Consider the following 20805-nt stretch of genomic DNA (forward strand, 5'->3'; position numbering starts at 1 on the left):
CTCCACAATCCCAGCTTCTCAAACTAGGGCTCTTGTTGCCAGGGTGATCTTTTTCATATACAGTCCATCTCATTGCTGTGTCAGTGGAGGACAATGAAATCTGGGCTATTATGGGTGAAGCTCCTCTTCTGAAGGAGCAACCACGGAGCCGCCTGATCCTAGGTGTTTTTCATTTGCATTTATAAAGTTATTGATAACACAAATCACATTTTCATTTCTTAGCATCACGTCTTGGACCTCTCACACTGTTGAAAAGCATTTTTACATGTGCAGCTCCTCTCCTGAACTGATTGTTTAATGTAGTTCACTAATTGGTTATAATAATGCCACTGGTTAAGTCACTGTGAGATGAGCGGTACTAGCATGAAACATTTTGGTGCTTTCAGCCCACAAATCTGTGAACTTCAAATGAAGTTAGCGCTAAGTAGTATTAAAGCTTTGTTTTTATTTTACAACTGTATGTATCACACTGCATACTGGAGCTGCAATGAATTGTTGATACTTCTATTGGCAAATAAATATTTGGCAAATTAAAAAAAGAAATTGATTGTTGGCATCGTCAAACATTCTCTGGTACCAGCTCCTCAAACAAGAGGATCTTCTGCTTCTCTTTGGCTTGTGCGATTGTTAAGTCAATATCTTTGCATTGTGGATGGATAGTCGGACAAAAAGCAAAAGAGAGTCATGTTTTACATTCAGGTAAATTGTGGTACTGGGTATTTGTCACTGTTATCAACTAATTGATTGATTAATCAAGAATATAACCGATAATGAAAATTGCTTTATGATGTAACTTGCAGCTCGAGCACGTGTCACAATGTTCCCTTTATGTCAGACTGTAAAAAGGTATTTTTGTCCACAATCTCAGAATCCAGATATCCTTAACTCTCAAAGATTTTTTACACCACAGTAGGAGACGACCGTCATCATTTAATCAGATTCCTCTGTGGTGAATTTCACGACAGCCTCTATTAACCTCTGATCTTTAAAACCTGATCGCAGGCTAACGTCATCTCTCTCTTCCTGTCAATACAGCAGAACATAAGAAAACACACAATGCAGTCGGGCGGAGATATTTAATGGACAGTGATTACTACTGTTGTCATGGTGAAGATATCAAGATGTCTGGCAGCGCTGAGACGAGATGGGAGACATGCTCGTGTAACACATAACGCCTCTTAAACAGCAAACGACTAAATCAACAAAACAACCATGTGGTGTGGCTTTGCGCATTGTGTGAGTGTATCTGTCTGTTTTTATCTGTATTCAGGCATGCACACCCAAGTGTGTGTGTGTGTGCGTGTGTGTGTGTGTGTGTGTATGTGTGTGCGTGTGTGTGTGTGCGTGTGTGCGTGTGTGTGTGTGTGTGTGTGTGTGTGTGTACATGTGCGTGCAGGCGCATGTGTGTGTGTGTGTGCATGTGCGTGCAGGCATGTGTGTGTGTGTGTGTGTGTGTGTGTGTGTGTGTGTGTGTGTGTGTGTGTGTGTGTGTGCATGTGCGTGCAGGCGTGCGTGTGTGTGTGTGTGGATGTGCGTGCAGGCGTGTGTGTGTGTGTGTGTGTGTGTGCATGTGCGTGCAGGCGTGCAGGCGTGTGTGTGTGTGTGTGTGTGTGTGTGTGTGTAGGTGTGTGTGTGTGTGTGTGTGTGTGTGTGTGTGTGTGTGTGTGTGTGTGTGTGTGCATGCATCAGGTTTTGACTCATGACAAAAATAGCCGAGTCTTGCTCGGCTGGCAGCACCAATCGCTGCCACCACAAATACAATGGTTTCCATGGCAACCTTGAAAATAGACTCCGCATTCGCACTCAGAAATAGCAAAAGGACGGCGCACTAACCCCAGAGAGCGCCGACTGCCAATAATAACCGCCTATAGATATGGACGCACAAATATCCCTCCGCACTCAGGAATAATATAATGGCATTACATTTACCAAAAACACAATTAGAGCAACCTACACACACACACACACACAATCACGTCCAATTCAAATGCACGTTTAGCACACGGGTGTGGAAACATTAAGCAGCTCTGTGTTCAACAACATCAACGTAATCGCACAAAGAGGTGTTTCAGTCAGGCTCTGCAACACCGGCACATGAGTGAAGGACAGCATCTCTTCACGGATAATCTGCAGATTATTTTTCTATCTTAATCGATTGTTTAATCTATAAATTGTCAGAAAATAGGGACAAATGTTTGGCAAATGTCTTGATTTCTTAATCCAATACCCAAATATATTCAGTTTATGATATTAAAAAAAAAGAAAAGCAGGAAATCTCCATAATCAAGAGTCAATAAACAGTATTGTATGTCATTATTGCATTCATTTTACACCAAAACTCTTAACGATCAATCTATTGTAAAAAAAAAAAAAAAGAAAATAGTTGCCGATTAGTTTTCTGTCAACATATTTAAATTTTTTGACTGCTTATTATGTCATCAGTTAACATTCACCAGTCTGGAGCTTTATTTTGGAAATGATACATGATGTTCTGAGTCATTCATAATATCGATGTTTTCTTCACTGTGCGGCAGTAAAGATTTTCCTCTGGAATTACTATGCACTGAATTATTTTAAGTCAGATAACTGCTACGAGGAAAATGGCTGCTTCTCATCAATGACATGAATGTATTGTTTTTGCAGTGATGATGATGATGATGATGATGATGATGTGGTTTCCTCTCTCTCAATCCAAAAGACTCTATTTGAATAAGTCCAAATGCCAGTGTGTCCACAGACAGGTAACAGACAGGTAACAGACAGGTAACGAGACACTGAATAGCAATGATGATGATGATGATCTGACAAAACAACAAAGAAACTAAAGTCCTTGTGACACAATACAAACATTCTTTGAAGTCCTTAATTTACAAAAAACCTTAAATAAAGTGAGTCCAAGTGATTGACGATGTGCAAGTTCTTTTGGTTCTTCCAGTCATAGATTATAATCTGATGCTCTATAAACGTTTCTGGAGAGCGAGAGATTTGTAGTAAGTGATCAAATAAAAGCATGTGTCATATTTCATGACAACCGTGCCTCTTTGCTTCATAATATCTTCTAACAAAATGCACGAGTGCACTTCTACTGCTATGACATTTCTATCTTTAGCAGCGAAAATGGGTGGAGGAAGAAAAGATGCACAACAAAAATATTTGTTTGTTCTTAAATAAATTAGACATTAAACTAATTAGACATTATTCTTTTAGTTTGTCATTCATTGCAGGAGTTCTGTTCCAATAAGCGGATATACTGAGTTGTCTGGATAACATGTTTATAGATTGTATTCTGCTTGTCTTTTTGTAAAGTCAACCATATAACTCAGCAAACCTGCCTCCTGATCAGGACCCTGAACATGTCGGCTATGCCAGATGGTGGCAGTGTGTCCATTATGTTGTGCGTGTGGTACAGTAGCTGCCTGCTTCACTCACTGCAACTGAGATTACAGTCATATCTCTCACACCTGTTTTGGCAATGCATTATTATAAATAGCCTCATGCATTTATCCACATCAAAAAGCTCAATTAAACATGTATGTTCTTGAACAAGACTGTGATATAGTTGTAGCAAGACACATCATACAGCACACCTACTGTTTTCATTCTTGTAATTAAACAGGTAGTACTGACACATCACAATAACACATGAACATCACATAGAAACACAAGGAGTCACCTGCCAAACATTAAAAGCTAATAATTGTAAAACTAGAGTTGTATTGCTGTGTTTTGGAAAATCATGTGCAAGATTCTCACCAGGATTTCTCACTAGGGCTTTATTAATTTGTGTATCTATTCTCTCTCTGGCTTTGAATGAATTTCAGTGTGTGGCACATCCAACACATTACTGTCATATAATTACTATGGATTCTAAAAAGACAAAATATGCAACTAAAACCGGATAACAACTTCAAAGATATGCATTATATGCGAGTTGAAATATCTTGTTGTTCAGTGTACACTTGTGCATGTGTTTAATATATTGACATGTTATTCTGCCATCACTCAGAATTAATCTCAGTTAAAAGGATTTTGAGAAAGCCAGAGACTGTAAACCTTTTGCCTGCCTGCAATTCAACAGTAGAGTACATACAAACCTGTTGTGTTGATCCCTAACCTCAATAATTATACAAGGATTCTATCAAAACGTTTTTTTTTATTTATTGTACTGTTTTTCCAACCATGCATTATATATTATGCATATGAAAGCATCATGGCACACCAGTTTATATCGTGAACCAAAACATAGAATTTCAGCTCATCACCCTGACAGTAACAATGCGACATAACCAGGATCAGTTCTAAAAAAACAATTACATCAATTATTATTCTAGCTGTAGGCAACTTGAGGAAAGCTGTCGATCTCATTTTGCTGATGCAGCATCGTGGCCTGGATGAATATTGCCACAAAATGCTGCCACTGCCCCAGAGCGAAGCTCATTTATAATTCACAAGAGAGAACTAAAAATCTCCAGAGTAAAGAACGCCCATCCACTAGGCCTCGGCCGAAACCAAGCCTGCTACCTGATACTTCCTGAGCGAACGCTCATCCAGTTTAATCGGCCCCATTAACATCCCGTTGTTTTTTTTTTATTTGTTTCAGAAAAGAAAACCACAATAATGAAGTTATTGAAAATAGAAAGACTACATTAACCAGAGAGAGCCTGTAACTGTAGAATTAGTCATTGTGATTATGTTCAAGAACGGGCTGCGTCAGTTATGTCCTTTGTAAAGATTGTCTTCATAAAGATAGATAGAATAAAGACGGCGATATGGTCAATGTTTTGTTATTGTCAACAAATCACATAAAATCAACCTTAACCAACCAGCACATCAATCTCAGGTCTTCCAAACTTCTTCAAACTGTATGTGGCTCTCAGCCTCAAGCCCGTTAGCTCCAAGAGGACAATCTTTAAAACAGGTCACAATGAAAGTTATTTTCATGAAAAAATGTGCATTTATTTTTTTAAACAGCAAGCACTATAGTTTTTTAAAACTGTTACTGGTGTAAATAGGGTGTTTGTTTGCTACTATTTTTTAACAATGAATTCATACATATTTGGTAAGAATGTGAGCGTTTATAGCAATAAACTACAGTGCCCACGTTCATCATATTAAAGGATCATGTCAACCAGCGCACCAATGTGTTTAATAGTTTTTGAAAAACAATGAAGGGCTATGACACAGAGGAATAAGATATATCAGGTTTTGACTTCACAGACAATGTTTGTACTGTTGGAATTAATTGTTTCGTGGGATTTAAAGGCTATTTGTTGGGATTTGATCCTAAGTACATCATACTTGTAAGTTTTAACTAAGAAAAATTCCACAAGGCCACATTGCATCATAGCAGCTGCATAAGTAGAATAATGTGCTTGTTTCCACACGTGTGTGTGTGTGTGTGTGTGTGTGTGTGTGTGTGTGTGTGTGTGTGTGTGTGTGTGTGTGTGTGTGTGTGTGTGTGTTTTGCTGTGGTAATGATGGGTAATTACTGCTACTGAGACCAATGTCGCATTATTATACAGTGAAGATTGCAGATGCATTGCGCCTGCACAGCTTGGTTTTAGCGACACAGCTTCATATCTCACTCGACCTCAAGTAATCATAGTAAATGTTTTTGTAGTCGAGTGAAAGTCATGTATATTTGGTCATTTTCATGTTTTCAAAAAAGTGATTATGCTTTTTTGTGGGTTCAGATAAGGCTCTTAAGTCGGAGACTAAAAACACGCTTTTCCTTCTGAAGTGTGACTTTGTAGAGCGGCGTAAGACCTTGGTGTTTCAAGTTTCAAGAGCTAACGCTCAATGAATCATCATTTTTCTTTTCAATTTACACACAATACAGCATGCTTTACACTTTCCCATAATGCTTAGCAGCTCCAGCATGAGAACAGTTGAATTCTGGCCCTGAATGAAGGGTACTGCATGACGCACAAACTGCAGCAGTATTTAGGATAAAACAGATGTCCTCTAAATCTCTTAGAAATTCACCTATAAGTCCACAAACTCAGTCCATAAGTCCTCCTGAGCTCGTCCTTGCTCTGTTGACAAGCCGATCGACAGCATATCGCCGGAAGAGTAGCACCAATCTTCCAGTTCCCCCTTAGGTAAACACTTTCAGCTCGGTCAGCAAGTTTACTGTAGTTTGCTTCTTTACCGCTATTAGCATCATTAGCCTTTAAAGCGCTGGCTCATGGTGTCGGCATGTCGATAACGGTTGAGAGAAAATAGAAATGCTCCCAATCCCCTTTATGGACCTTTAATGATGCACTCCATTAGCGTTCTCCAGAATGACATGAATGTTTTAGCCAAATGCCTATTTGTAAGAGTTTTTTTGTGCAAACGTGATCAAGCTTGATCCATTGTAAAATATAAAGGATGTGTCAGAAGAAAGGACAAGCTTCATTCAGCATTTACCAGAGGTGGAAAGACTCCACATAAACCTTTCAAAGATATTTTAGTTTAATGCACCATCTTTCTTGCTTGTCATATTTAAAGTGTTCATCCTCCTTTAAAAAAAAGTTTGAATCCTTAGAATTCAAAGTATCTTTGACTTTGAGTAATATTGTTAATTTAACAGGGAAGGTATCAGGTATCTTTACTGCAAAGTCATGATAGCATTTAAATGTAATAAATAAATAAATAACAAATACAAAAGAGTACAAATTGTTTGACTTAATTTACTTTTTTCCAAGTTAACAAGAACAGCTTTGAGTAAAAGCCTTTCAGACAATTCTGAAGATTGTTAAAAGGTAGGTTGCATTATTATTTTGTACTTTGACCCGTGGTTCATTAATTTTGACAGGATGTGGACAAGATTAATTAAAGTCGAGGATGTAAAAGCATCTGGAAAATGCAACATTGTCCTGTTAATGGATACTCACAGTGTGACTTGATGCAGTGTTGAAATCTTGGCCAAAATCTTGTCACAGTTTAACTCGTCTAATTAAAGACTTGCAGGTCAATGTCGAGTGCTGTGCGTCAAACCTTTGCTCCAATCTGACGTAACATGGTCCCGTCTGTGCTCACTCTCTTCACCCATTACATTACAATCATTTCAGACTGGGTGCTCTCATTGTTTGCTTTCTCCACTATCACCTCCTACCCTTGGCAGCCATAGCAACCAGCTCTGTGGACCATTTAATCCTCACATCACTTTTTATGTGAGGGTGTCTCTGCGAGGTGACCTTGTGCTCAGAAGATTGATAACGAGGTATTTTAATGTACATGAGCTGGCTGGTCGTCTGTCACGTTGACTTCTGCCTCGTTGCCCTTTTGACCTCCTTCTAGACTCCAATCATGTGTGTTCTGGTATTCCTGTTGTGGCGTTCAGCACCAGTGTGTCGTCTTGCGCTTTATAGCCTTTTATAGCCTAGATTTGTTATATTGTGTCCTGCATACAAATGCTCCTGTGTAACCCTCAACTAGAATCAAACTGACTTCTGCTCTATGTGATGTGTTTTGTTTGTGTTTGAGTCTTCCTCTACTGCATGCAAGTTATCTCATCAATACAATGTGTGTGTCCGGTTTAATTGCAGTAAATGTGCACTGGACTATGTAAAAACTTACAACTTTATCCCGGGGCAATTTGTGTGAATAACGAGGAACTATTATTACAGTCGGACTACCAACTGGCCAAAGTTGGCATCTGCCCTGCATGGGTCCACAGAGGCAAAACTTTGTGTCACCTGGGTTGTGATAATCTAATTCAAGACAATATCCTCAAGTGGCAAGGCCTTAATGTGTTGTTGGTCCTGGTTTATTATCTAATATTTGGCTCTTGTGTCAAAATACAATTTTAAAGCAGCTATAAATAACATTTTTATTTTAAAAAAACATTGTATCAAATGACAATGTGAAAGCGGTCATGTAGGGTCCCTCAGCTTTCTGAAGATTGGGAGTTGCAGCACTTTCTTTCTGCATCTTACTGATTTGGTTCACTCTCACTGTCCCACTGCTCTCAGGAGGGCTCTAACCAACACATAAAGAGAGAGAATAGAGCGGAAACTCAGCTCCAAACTCAGCTCCAAATTAATGATAAAGCTGCCCAGTAACGGCTGGATGTGTAAATATCACAACTGTTTGTGAACAAGTTCATCACCACATCAACTTAAATGACGAACATATGAAAATGATGTGTTCAACACCATCTTTTGTGTCAGCAGTGGCCAAAAAGACCTTAATTGTTTTGGTTTTGTGCTTATATGTTGCATTTTTCTAAAATTGTGTGTCTAATCAAATGATCACATGACAAACATGGGATCAGGTATTACGAGATAGAAAACTCACATTGCACAGGAGGTGGGAGAATGAATATAAAGAAGAGTTGAACTCAAACAGGTTGGTCAACTCATGGTGGAAAAAGTCTTAATTATATGATCAATTAAATAAATCGTACAAGCTAAAGTATCATGTATAAATCATACTTATGTAATCAAGTGTATTAAAAGCTCATTAACCTGAGATGTTTATTTTCACAACATACTGATATTGATCCTCCACACACTGCTGCATGCACATCACGTCCTGTGTTAAAGACTGCTGCAGCTGCAGTTCACACATTTGCTCTGTCCTTCACCAGAGCAATAAGATGAACCAGAGGGAAGGACTTCATCAAAAGAAAGGACAAATTACATCACCCCTGAGGTCTCCCCTGTGTCAAAGATGCATCATGATAATGGAAATATAATAATGCAATGAGCCCTGGGGAAAGAAATGACGACAGGGGAAACCAGCCCGGCATCGATCTGGATACCATATTAAAGACAGTTCAGTCCCAGATGTTTACCACACGGCAGGGAAATCGTCATTCAACATGTGTAATACAGATTAGATGTTGCTGTTATGGCGGTCAGAGCACTTGGTCATCTGAGGATGAAGTGTAGCCTAATATAGTCTAGCACTTATAAATGTTGAGAGGGAGAGAGACACACCCCCTGCTCTGCTGTTTGCGTCCCTCAGATCAACTATCAGATGGTTGCATTTCCTCATCAGTGCGGACCGCAGACCGGCTTCCTCCCGGTCATCCTGTGCGACCGCAGATCGCTGCTGCTGCGATGAAGAGGATGCGACTGTCCTGTAGCGGATCGCCTCTGGGACCGGACTGTTGAAGACTCTCCTCTTTTCCCTTCGGATCTTTAGAAACCAAGAAAAGGTAAAGGAACTAGCGGGCGGGACACCTCCGCCTGCTGGGACACAATGAGGAGATTTGATGCTGGTCGGAGGAGGCAGATCAAACAAACTACAGCATACTCTTTCAGGATATATAATGTGTATGATGCTGCGATTCATTTCGTTAATTTCATCAAATGTGTTATGACGACGTTTTGCTGCCCATCCATCATCCGTAACCTTTTGACCACTTGGTGCACCCTTATCGTTGTCAGCCAATAGGATGGGCGTTATCTGAATGCAGCCGGGCACGTTGTGAAGGTGAAACTTAATGTTGTGAATTAAAACAGAATAAATACAGGTTTCGACAAAATTGTGGTTTTCAAAAATAATGTGTATGCTTGTTACATAACTTAAGTATAAGTAAAAAATAAATCAACATCCTCTTTAGGTATCACACAGGACCGAGTCCTCAGCCTGGTTGCTCTCTATGGTAGCCCTGGATTTGCAAAACTCTGGCGAGGTGGCTAAGGTTAGCGTTGACCTCCAGTGGTTATGGTTAGCTACTCGGGTGGAGAGACTTTTGCAAGTTCCCCTGGATGAGCAGCAGGGTTTGAAGCCAGTTTGACACAGTGGTCAAAGCAGGGAATTATAACTTCTAGGTCCATCAAATGTTCCCATAGACTTACATTGTGAAAGAGACATCTGATTAATGTTATACCCGGCAGTTTAATTTTTTCGGCATTATGCACCACTGATCAACTGTCATAGAAATGAACGGGGCCCCACCTTCAATGTTGTATCCAGCTCTCTTTATACATCCATGCACAGGACACGAACAGCAGTCTTCTGCATCAAAGGTCTGTGTTTGTTTGAGCCTTGCATCACACGCTGGCAACTGCTTGTATTGACCGTTATATCAGCTGATAATATTCAAAGCAGGTGTCTAGTTAAGAGCTTCTGAAATGCACACACTGGTGCATTAGAGCATGAGATGTGAGCGCTAACAAAAGTACAAAATATCTGTCATTTGGATTCTCTGTAAAACAGTGCTGATTTATTGATCTCATTATCTATGCAGCTCCACGAATCTCCCCTGAAGACTAGAAGGCATCCAGACTGCTATAGTTTATAAGCTTGACATGATGGGGGGGTCACTCTGGATTTCCCATGGTGCTTCTGAAGCGCTGTTCAGAGGAAGGAGCTTTATCACAGTTCTACCTCTGGCTTTATTGTTGCCAACTGTAAGAGTCAGTGCCCAGCTAATAGGAAACCCTCTGGACTGTCACAAGACTTGTGTGTGTGCCAGCAACATCATCAGCTGCTCCAAGATGAATCTAACCAACGCTCCCATCACTCTTCCACAATATACTGCTGTTCTGGACCTCAGCTTCAACACCATCACCAAGCTGCGTGCCGATTGGACCCCTGTCACACTCGACAGACTGCACAGTCTGCTTCTCAGCTACAATGGCCTCAACTTCCTCTCCTCTGAGGCCTTTGCGAATGTGAAAAAGCTTCGGTACCTGGACCTTTCCTCTAATGGAATCCGCCAGCTGGACGAGTTAATTTTTGAGCCGCTTGAGCACCTGGAGGTGCTGCTGCTTTACAGCAACCGCATCTCTCAGATAGATCGCACTGCCTTCTCTGGTCTCAACAGTCTGCAGAGGCTCTACCTGAGCCACAACCTGATCTCACGCTTCCCCCTGGAGCTGGTGAAGGAGCGGAGCCGCCTTGACACTCTCAGACTGCTGGATGTGTCCTCTAATCGAATCAAAGCCCTGCCCCTCAGTGAACTCCAGGCTCTGCCCGCCTGGATCAAGAATGGCCTGTACTTTCATAACAACCCTCTGCCCTGCAGCTGCGAGGTGCATGAAGTGGTGGCACGCTGGTACCTCAAGGAGCTCAGCTCGGCCACGGACTTCAGGGGAAGCCACACTTGTCTGTTACCAGGCCTGCAGAAAGAAAAAATTGCCATAATGGATCTGAACAAGGTGTTTTTGAATTGTACTGAGGTCACGGCTATGGAGAAAATAGCCTACTTGGAGCAGTTCCTAGTCTTGGACTGTGACACCAGGGAGAGGAACATGACGAAGAGCTGGGTACTACCTGGAAACATCCCGGTGTCTCCAGCATGCAAGACTGCTGAGGTGCGTACTAATGATGACAACAGTCTCCAGATTGGGCCCCTGAAAGCGGAGGACTCTGGGGTCTACACCTGCTATGCCACCAGTGAATCTTTCAATGAGACCGTGTATGTAACTGTAATGGTGTTTAATTCCACCGAGAATGGGGGGCTGGAGAACCTAAAAACCGCCTACACCACCCTCATAGGATGTCTGGTCAGTTTGGTTATGGTTCTCATCTACCTCTATCTCACACCCTGCCGCTACGCCTGTTGTCCAGGTCAGGGTCTTGAGAAAAGTGACCCCAGAGACAGCCTCCACTCTTCAACTGTTAGCATCTCTCACGCACATGTGGAGACGGGGCAAGAAGGCGGAGGCTTCGTCAACAAACATGGCGCCTTTCTGCAACCTAAGAACCAGCTGGAGCAGAATGGGAGGTTGAACCCAATAGGCGAGGAAGATGAGGAGTGGCAGGGGGACAACAGGGAGAGACGGAGGTCTGACGCAGAGTCTGTGAGCTCTGTGTGCTCCGATACCCCCATGGTGGTGTAAAAGTCAGAGGCATCGCCAGAGGGTAAGACAGTAATGTGGCTGCTACATACAAGTCTATGCTTTGAATATGAGCAAGATTCAAAAGTTAAAGCTTTAGTTGTCTTTCACATGATGGCATGTACTGTTGATAATAAATAAACTGTCAGAGCAATGTCTTGATAAAATGTAGAAGTATCACAAAACATTCTGTTAATGCAGAAAAAAATGGTTAAAATAATTTGTGACATAAAATATTTTGATTGCATATATCTCAGTTGTTTCACATACTTGCAACTGTTTGTTTTATTGCTGAACCTAAATTTTCATTCACGAAATACAACTAATGCTCTTAATATTTGCAATAGTGTCACTTTTACAGCAAACCATTGGCTAGCCCTGCAAGGACTTGCTCTGCACGTAGGAAAATGTGTTGGAAATGTATATATGTATGTATGTATATATATATATATATATATATATATATATATATATATATATATATATATATATATATATATATATATATATATATATACATATATATATATATATATATATATATATATATCATTAGAAATAAGAAATGTACAAATAGCAACTAATTATTCAGAGATAACAAACAGCATGAAAACAGCTTGCTACTACTTAAACTGAGGCTCTGCTTTGAATAAAAGTTATCCAGCTTTTTTATGCACTGGGGATCATGACACAAAGATTGGAAGTTTTGAAGATGTTGGACAAAAATTGCTGCTTGAAAGAGAAGGTTTTTTTATTCAGAGCTTGCCTAATTAGCACTGCAAGACGTTTAAACAGTATGCTGTTTTACATTCCGGTTTGGTCTGACTTTACAGGAGATGATACTGTAAGGATTACAGTATCATCAATTACTGATGCAATTTTAACTTATTTAGGATTTAAGTGTGATTCAGTTCACAATATGTGTTTTTAGTAACTGAGCTTCTGTTGATTTGCTTTTTTTTTTAAATACTTCTTTGTATTCAAGTCTATTTTAAGTCATTTTTGATTCAGAAAGCCATTTGTGAAACATCATACTATTACTTGAATTCACTTTATTCTGAAATCCTAGTTTCTATTAAATCCAATTTAAATTGTTTCTCCATAACGAGAACAATCATAACAAAAATGTAATATCCAGTAATTTAAGTGCATGGTCCTTTCCAGGTGACACTGCAAACATTATGGTCCTTTTTGCAACATGTCTGCTTATTCTAACCATTTTACGCGGAATTTGCATTCATGACATTTTTAAAGAGATCTTATAAAAAATGTATTACACCTGTGGGGTCTGCAGATATTCACAGTTGACAGCTGTCCAATGTCAGTGAAGCTTCTGCTGAGTTCAGCCGATATTCTTAATTTGAACTGTGAAAAAAAGCTTAATCATGTTCAAAAATGCTTCAACGTCAGTTCTAGTTTAGAACAGATACATGGAAAGAAACACAAATAACGCTACTTTCACACTGCTAACATCAATGTACATCCTGTCACACTGGACAGTTAACAGCCGGGAAGCTGCACCCAAGGGAAACAACTGAGAGTGAGAGAATGCTTTAGTGCCCAACCCTCAACAAATCAGCAAATGCCAGCCAGCCAGCCAGCACTCTCATAAACACAGTCAGAAATAGCAGCTCAAAGTGCAGCCAGCACGCAGGCCTCCTGACACAAAGCAACTGTAATTGAAAGGAAGACGTTTTCAAACACGTCTTCTTTCAGTTACATCACTGAAATACCTTCAAATTGTTGATTTTAGAGGCTCACACCATAACTAGAGCGGTGTTGATTATATAAAACAATACACGACACGAGATAGGTTCAGATTATGTTTTCACAAACTTAAAGCTACTCTGGCTCTGAATTATTGTCTCACAGTTTAAAGTAGCATTGCTAATAATACAATACAGACATCATTATTCTTACTAACAGAAAAATAACAGATCAAGGCAATCACAGATGATAGATGTAGCACTGTACTGTAAATTAACTTGTATTTCGAAGGAGCAGTTACTCTTATCCTGTCACTCGTCATGGTGCTTTTTCAAGACAAGTTAGGTGAATTAACACCTTAATTAAATGTGTCACTGTAGACCATCATAGCAGTGTGGTCTAATAATGTAGCAAAAACAGGAGGAACTTCATTGACTAATGCTACTGTAGGCATGTACTATTTCCTTTGTCCTCTAAAAGATACTTATCACCAAAGACTGTCATAGTTTGAGAATGAATAATCCACTTGTTTAGTGTTAACAGTCGGAACAGTTATATTGTTATTAGTATATTAAGGTTACTGTATTTATTTAGGCCACACGCTTATATAATAATATATGCAATCCTGTTTAAGGACTCATTGTATGTTATTATTTACTGTATTATATCTTGTATATTATTGTTCCGTTTCTGTATTTCATAAACTACAATTATGTCAACAAAGAGTGAATTATTTTTGCTGTATTCTTGTAAATGCATTGAACCTATCAAATAGAAGTTACTGGGATAGTTTGACGTTTTGAGAAATTGACACCCAGGGAGTCGCATTGTATTGCACCTGCTGCTCAGACTTACTTTCTTCTGGCAACATTCGGTGCTGCTGGCTTCTCACCCTTATTTGGCTTGTTGACCGTAGGATCTCTGTGAGCAGAGTGAGCCCTCTGATCTGTATTCACTCTCCTTTGCCAGAAGAGAACAGCCAGTTGGATCAGTAATACACTGGCCTCCTGATGTTTTATGTCTAATTCAGGCCTCAGATACTAGTGAAAAAAAAGTCCTCTTAATGTTGTAGTTGTCTCAAGAAGAAACACCATTATTAGGGACAAGGGACATCACATTTCTACACATGACTGTGCAGAATCATTATTCAGAGTTCCTTTTTTGTAAAGAAGTCAGTGAATCTTTCTGACAGAGGCTGCAGTGTGAAACCTCACCTGCGGCCCTGGAGCTCCTCTGCAGGATGAATGATTAAACAGGTCTGCAGGGATGTCCATGCTCCCCATGTTGCTAGCTTTACCCACCTCACATGCAACACCAGCCCGGTGTGTGCAACTACATTGAAACGTTTGGAAAATACACTACAGCAATGCAGCACACAATTCTGAGTTTAAAAGTATTTCATTGTTAAATAAATATTGAAATAGTAACTTAAATAAAAGTGTTCATATGAGGTATAAGAGGGTTAACAACCAGTGTGTTGATGCTCATGTTGAAATGGAAAAGAGCTGAATGACATCCCCGTAAATCACAGATTATAATTAGAACAAACGCAGCAGCCTAAAGAAAAACTCAGATCACTGAACATCACAGACACAGAAGGCATGAATGTAAGTCGGCGCCTGTTGACAATGAATGACGGGCAGTCGGTTCTGTTTTAGAGACTGAATTCTAAGTATGATGACTCATCCTCTCCTCGGGCCACTCCCAGGAGAATCACATGAATGGTGGAGGACTCACTGAGTCCTCTGCCATCTAGTGGCCACCGAAAGACAGATCCATATAAGAGTAAAACATTTGGGTTGATACTTGCCTTTGTAGTATTTGTAATATTCTGGGAGAACTGTACAGGCACTTAAGTCCCTCAATTCCTCGTTCACAACAGAGAGATGCTGACTTTAAGTCATATTTTATTGGATAGATTTACAAATATGAACGCTATGATAGGATAGTTTGATTTGCAGCGAATCATGGTTATTAAAATAAAGTCAATGACTTTAAACTGGCTCAGCTCCTCACAGCCTGAGCAAAGCCCACCCGGTTGTTGCCGACATCAAAAGCAGTGTAGAACTGCCGCATGAAGACCTCACCCAGGATCCAGGTGCCGGATGCAAACCCTGTTCTGCACTCGGACGCAGACTGAGAAGAGGAGAGAGAGAGAGAGAGAGAGAGAGAGAGAGAGAGAGAGAGAGAGAGAGAGAGAGAGAGAGAGAGAGAGAGAGAGAGGGAGAGAGAGAGAGGGAGAGAGAGAGAGAGAGAGAGAGAGAGAGAGAGAGAGAGAGAGAGAGAGAGGGAGAGAGAGAGAGAGAGAGAGAGAGAGAGCATGACTGAAGGCAGCAGGTCAGCTTAATCACCTCTGGATATCTAAATACGATAGTATCCACATGCATCTGCTGAATATAGTTGTTGAACTGTTTTATTAACAAAAACCCACTTTCTAATAATGCATACATACAAGTTATGGAATGATTGTGGTGTGATGGAACTGCATTGCACGACACAAAGAGGTGATCCTGCTATTTATTTAGCCTCCTCTCATTTATGCAAATGTTAAAAATAGTTTAAACTTCTGTCAGTATAAAGCAACAGAAAACTCAACATTATGACCTTCTTCATGGTGGGATTTATTGCAAAACTGTTGCTTTAGACTTCATCAGGCAACTGAATGTATAGAACAGACTGACCTGAAAACATGTAGTTTGTGAACACGCTCTTGTCTGCATGTAACAGCTACATTTTAAGTTTGCTTGTATTTGTTTATCTTTGTGCCTTTGTCTTTAGCATCCTGTACCTATGTTGTCTACATTGTCTTTAAGCAAATTAAAATCTACTCAGAACTGTTTGTGTGTGTGTCAAGATACTTGAACATACTTAAATTTGAATCAGTTTTTTTTATTTATTTAGCTTTAAATCATTCAAAATATGCTGTGAGAATTCTCTTTGGCTGCTGCTCAATAGTCCTTGTCTTGTAGCCGACTCTGGAGTTCAACAATAACACACTTCCTTCAGCCACTTCCTTCTGGAAACAAGCTCCAGAACCACCAGACCATAACCCATTCTCATGCCAACAATAAAGGACTATGGATTTATCTCCTTATAAATATCCATAAATATGCTTGAGTTGTAAATATAAACTACTTGTCAACAGACAGATTTGTATTCAGATGTTCTGCAGCTCTTTTTAGAAAGCAATGGTTGTAATGTCCTTTGTAAGACTTGTCCTGCTTCATTAAAGAGCTAAAAACACAAAGCAAGTTTCACATAAGGAGAATATATATTACCTAAAAATATGTTTTAAAGCCTGGCAGCCCAAAGGTTGTCCATATAAATAAATGATTCTATATTACTCTCTAAAGTTAACAATGGCATACATTATGAGTGTCTTAATACATGATTTATTTACATTGATAAAGCCGTAGTAACAATAATCAACCCTTTAAGTGTGTCTCAAAAAGTGGTTAAAACACAAACCTGTATGATGTAGGCAGATGGAGGAAGAGCAAAGTCATAGCCACTGATGTGGAACACAATTTCTGGCAAGTAACTTGTGACACCGCAGCTCACTGTAGCCTGAGAGACAGATCAACAACATGTTAACCCAGAGCAGTTTACTGAAATATACAATATAATACAAAACATTAAACACACTCACTTCACCATTCGGATCTGATGAGGCTCCCAACCAACCATTGATGTTGGTAATATCTTTGCTGGGGCCGATGATAAGAGAAGTGCCAGAGTCCACGGATGCTACACAACCGCCAGAGCACGCAACCGTGTTGCCGTTGATGGTGATGCTGCAACATGAAGGAATATGCATCTGTTACATACATCAAGGCAAGAAGAAGACCTCCAAATGATGTTAATTGTGAAGTGGCCACGATGTTGAGAACACAACGTGGACATTCAAACCTGAAAAGGATACTACCTGCGTATTTCGATGTTCCAATAGTTTGTGGCCTGATACAGAGGGATCCACTGCAAGGTTCTGATGTAATATGAGGAATCCGTTCCTCCCAGGATCAACATACTGCCCTCTACAGAACTGGTGGGACAGAGATTTTCTTTTAAGAAAATGAGCACTGCACTGGTCACAAACATACCATCCAGCACAAGGAAACCAGTTAAACGATTTGTAGCATTTTGTATTTGTCTGTTTGTGACTCAAAGGAGGCCTCACCTGTTCAGGTACATGGAGAACATGTACTGGTCGATTTTTCCCTGGTTCCACAGGTTGTTAAATAAAGGTGTGCCTCCCTGGTCGGATAAACCAGGGAAGGCCAGACCAACAATCCCATCCCAGGGCACAAAGTCCAGGAAAGCTGACTCTGTTTCAGTGATGCCAAAGATCTGGTGGTCCACGAAGAGGTTTCCAATCTGATGGGGAAGTGCAAATAGTAGTGATATAGGAACAGATCACGTCCAGTGTGGGACAAGTACACGTTGCATCTCAGCAGTAATGGTGGAATAACTACTCAGACCCTCTACTTTAGTAGGTGCTAATATATTAATGTAAATGTTTTCATAAAGACTTGCTTTTTTGTGAAATATTGCGACGTCCAATAATAACTTTAATGAAGCCATACGCAGAACAACTCATCGACGTCTTAAACGTGTCAAGGAGCCTACAAACTGCTTTTTCACGAATCAAAATATGAATCAATAAAGTAAATAAATAAGGTGCAGTAAACATCAAATATTTTTTAGATTTTTAGTTACTAATGTGAATGTTTTGTCCCCACCTTTATGAGATCATATCCAGTAATCCCTGATGTATATCCACTGTAATACGAGATGCGGAAAGTCCTGGTGCCTGCCTGAAAAGTGGAGGATGCCGAGCTGTTGAACTTTGAATGTTTGACTGGTGACAGAGAGAGAGAGAGAAACAGTGACAGAGTATATCTCATTATCGCTTCATACACGAAGACATCTTCTGTTACAAAGGCTTCAGTATGCACATATTGTCAATTTAGTAATATTTTCAAAAGTCGGGCTGCAACTAACATTTATTTGAATTATTGATGAATCCTTTTGTTTAAAAAGTGCATCAAAAATCCTTTGAAAAGTGCAATATACAATATACTATATATTATGACGTAACAAAATGAAATAAGAAATATGAACCAGTTTAACATTTTTGGTTAAAAATAGTAAATCCATTTGGTTGCCTGAAACACATACAGGATGATCACGATGTTAAATGACGTTTTATCATGAAACTCACCACAAGCAGAGCTGGTGCAGCTCACAGAGGGAACCCACAGGTCGGAGGAGCCGGTGTCAAAGAGAACCTTAAACATCTGAGGTGGGGTCCCGATACCAATCTCTCCATAGTACGTTGTCTTTGCACAAAATAAGATAATCCAGTGAGATCATGCATTTCATGCTTTTACCGGGCCGAGTACACAGTGGTTCTGTGCTACTTACATCTGGGTCGAAGGTCATGGGCACCACACTCTGCTCGTCCCTCGGGAGAAACTTTGCTGCTGGGTTGTGTGGAAACTTGCTCCTGTACTCTTCCAGCAGTCCTCTCTCCTCCAGCTGCTGCCTGGCTGACTTCCCTCTCATCATGGGAATCCTGAACAGGCAGTTTCAACAGCTATCTGATTGCACACTCTCAAACATGTTTTGAGAATATGTCAGCCCCTCATAGCTTAACCTAAAAAGGAGTTTCAGCCTGAGTGATTTCAGGAAGTAGGACGGAAAACTAAACAAGAGCATTCTTCTGAGCTAGAAAAGGTCGAGTTTGTCTCGCGCTTTTATCCAACTTCACAGTTTGTCTGTCATTCACACACCGATGGCAGCAATGCCAGACAGGTGCAGGTGCTACTAATTCACGGACTAATTCAGCATATGGACCAAGTCAGGGCGTCACATGGTGAACAAATATGTAAAGTATATAAGTCAATGTTGGTACGCGATCATTTTTATCATAAAAAATGTAGCCGAAATGATTGTAATACTATAATATGAATGCTGCTTTATATTTTAACATATTAAGTATGTTTTACTTTGTGTGAATGCATTTTTTTCTCTTATAAAGAAAATCTGAAAATATTAAACCTTTATAAAAGGCCATCAAAAAGGAAAACATCAACTAGAAGAAGACAATTACAAATAAAGCATCAAGGTATATAAAATGTATTTTTGAGACATGTTTTCAAAGTTTAATTTTAGCTCAAAATTGTCTTAAAGCGTACCATGGTTGTATTATTTTAAACAGAATTTTAAATATTCTTGAAATAAATCTTAGTGAGCATCATCTCCTAATTCTAATTTGCTCTGAATTTCTTCCACAACTCTGAATTTTTACATCTATTGACATTGAAAAACACATTTAGCAACAACACTCTAAAATACAGTAAATAGCATAGTTATGTTATCATGAATGAAAGTTTGTTGCATATCTTACTTGATAATTCCCTGTGAGACAGCCAAGAACGTTAGTAAAACAAAGACAGACTTCATCATGTCTAAAGCGACCCAATAAAGATCTCACAGTAGTGCAGATGTTGTTTTATGTAGAGCTCAAACTAAACTCAACTCCTCCTTTTTACAGCAACACCAATACAGCTGAACCGATAAGAAACCAGCGCTGAATGAAATCAGATAAAAGAAACGAATGGAGCAGAGCGCTTTGATCCCACTGCCTTTTAATCTAATGTCAATCAATTTAGCATTAAGTAAATAAAATAAGTTATTTATTCAAAGTAAACTTGGACAAGTCAACACACCCAGCTGGAATAAAATAAACAGCTATGAATTAAAGGTTTGTTGACTATAAATGACTAAAAAATGTTTTACTTTTTCTATTGAATATTTCAGTTAATACTTTGAATAGAATAAAGGATTTCACATCAAGAGGTAATAAATTATAGAACTATATACATATTTATTTATAAACCACTTTAGAGAGGGGTGAATGCGTAAATTCAGATAAAGAAAACAATGGAGCAGAGCACTTTGATCTCAATGCCTTTTAATCTTATGTCAATCAATTTAGCATTAAGTAAATAATATAAGTTTACACGGTTCAAGTCAACACATCCAGCTGAAAGAAAAAAACAGTTCTGTGTTCAGGTTTTTTTTAAATATAAATGACCAAAAAAATAAGTTTCACCTTTTCTATTGACTATTTCAGTTAATGATAAATAATTAAGATCCTATTATCAAAATAAAAACATACAACTAAACTTAAATAGTTTAATGAAGCTGTAGAAGGTTGTTTTCATCAGTGAGGTTTATACACACACTGTATATATATGCACTTAAATAAGCTGCATACATATAGTGAAGTTAGAGTTTAAAATGTATTTTGTAT

The 20805-nt window shown here is 39.4% G+C and overlaps 2 protein-coding genes across 2 annotated transcripts; one reads left to right on the plus strand and one right to left on the minus strand.

Annotated features, from left to right (window-relative positions):
* Positions 1–9033: 9033 nt before the first annotated feature.
* LOC137796662 (amphoterin-induced protein 1-like) lies at positions 9034–12186 on the plus strand. The gene is made up of 2 exons (XM_068594715.1): positions 9034–9148; positions 10187–12186. The coding sequence occupies exon 2, from the start codon at positions 10248–10250 to the stop codon at positions 11781–11783; it is 1536 nt and encodes a 511-aa protein (XP_068450816.1). The 5' UTR covers positions 9034–9148; positions 10187–10247; the 3' UTR covers positions 11784–12186.
* Positions 12187–15291: 3105 nt separating this feature from the next.
* Positions 15292–19952, minus strand: LOC137796265 (pepsin A-like). The gene is made up of 9 exons (XM_068594100.1): positions 19897–19952; positions 18912–19062; positions 18709–18826; positions 18227–18345; positions 17665–17861; positions 17413–17529; positions 17137–17281; positions 16956–17054; positions 15292–15623 (listed from the first exon to the last, which is right to left on the minus strand). Exons 1-9 carry the CDS (start codon positions 19950–19952, stop codon positions 15492–15494), a joined length of 1134 nt encoding a protein of 377 aa, XP_068450201.1. The 3' UTR covers positions 15292–15491.
* Between the last annotated feature and the right edge of the window lie 853 nt (positions 19953–20805).

Source organism: Clinocottus analis, unplaced genomic scaffold, assembly GCF_023055335.1.
Source record: "Clinocottus analis isolate CAN_PGR_092001 unplaced genomic scaffold, fCliAna1.0.p SCAF_3, whole genome shotgun sequence".
Lineage (NCBI taxonomy): Eukaryota > Metazoa > Chordata > Actinopteri > Perciformes > Cottidae > Clinocottus > Clinocottus analis.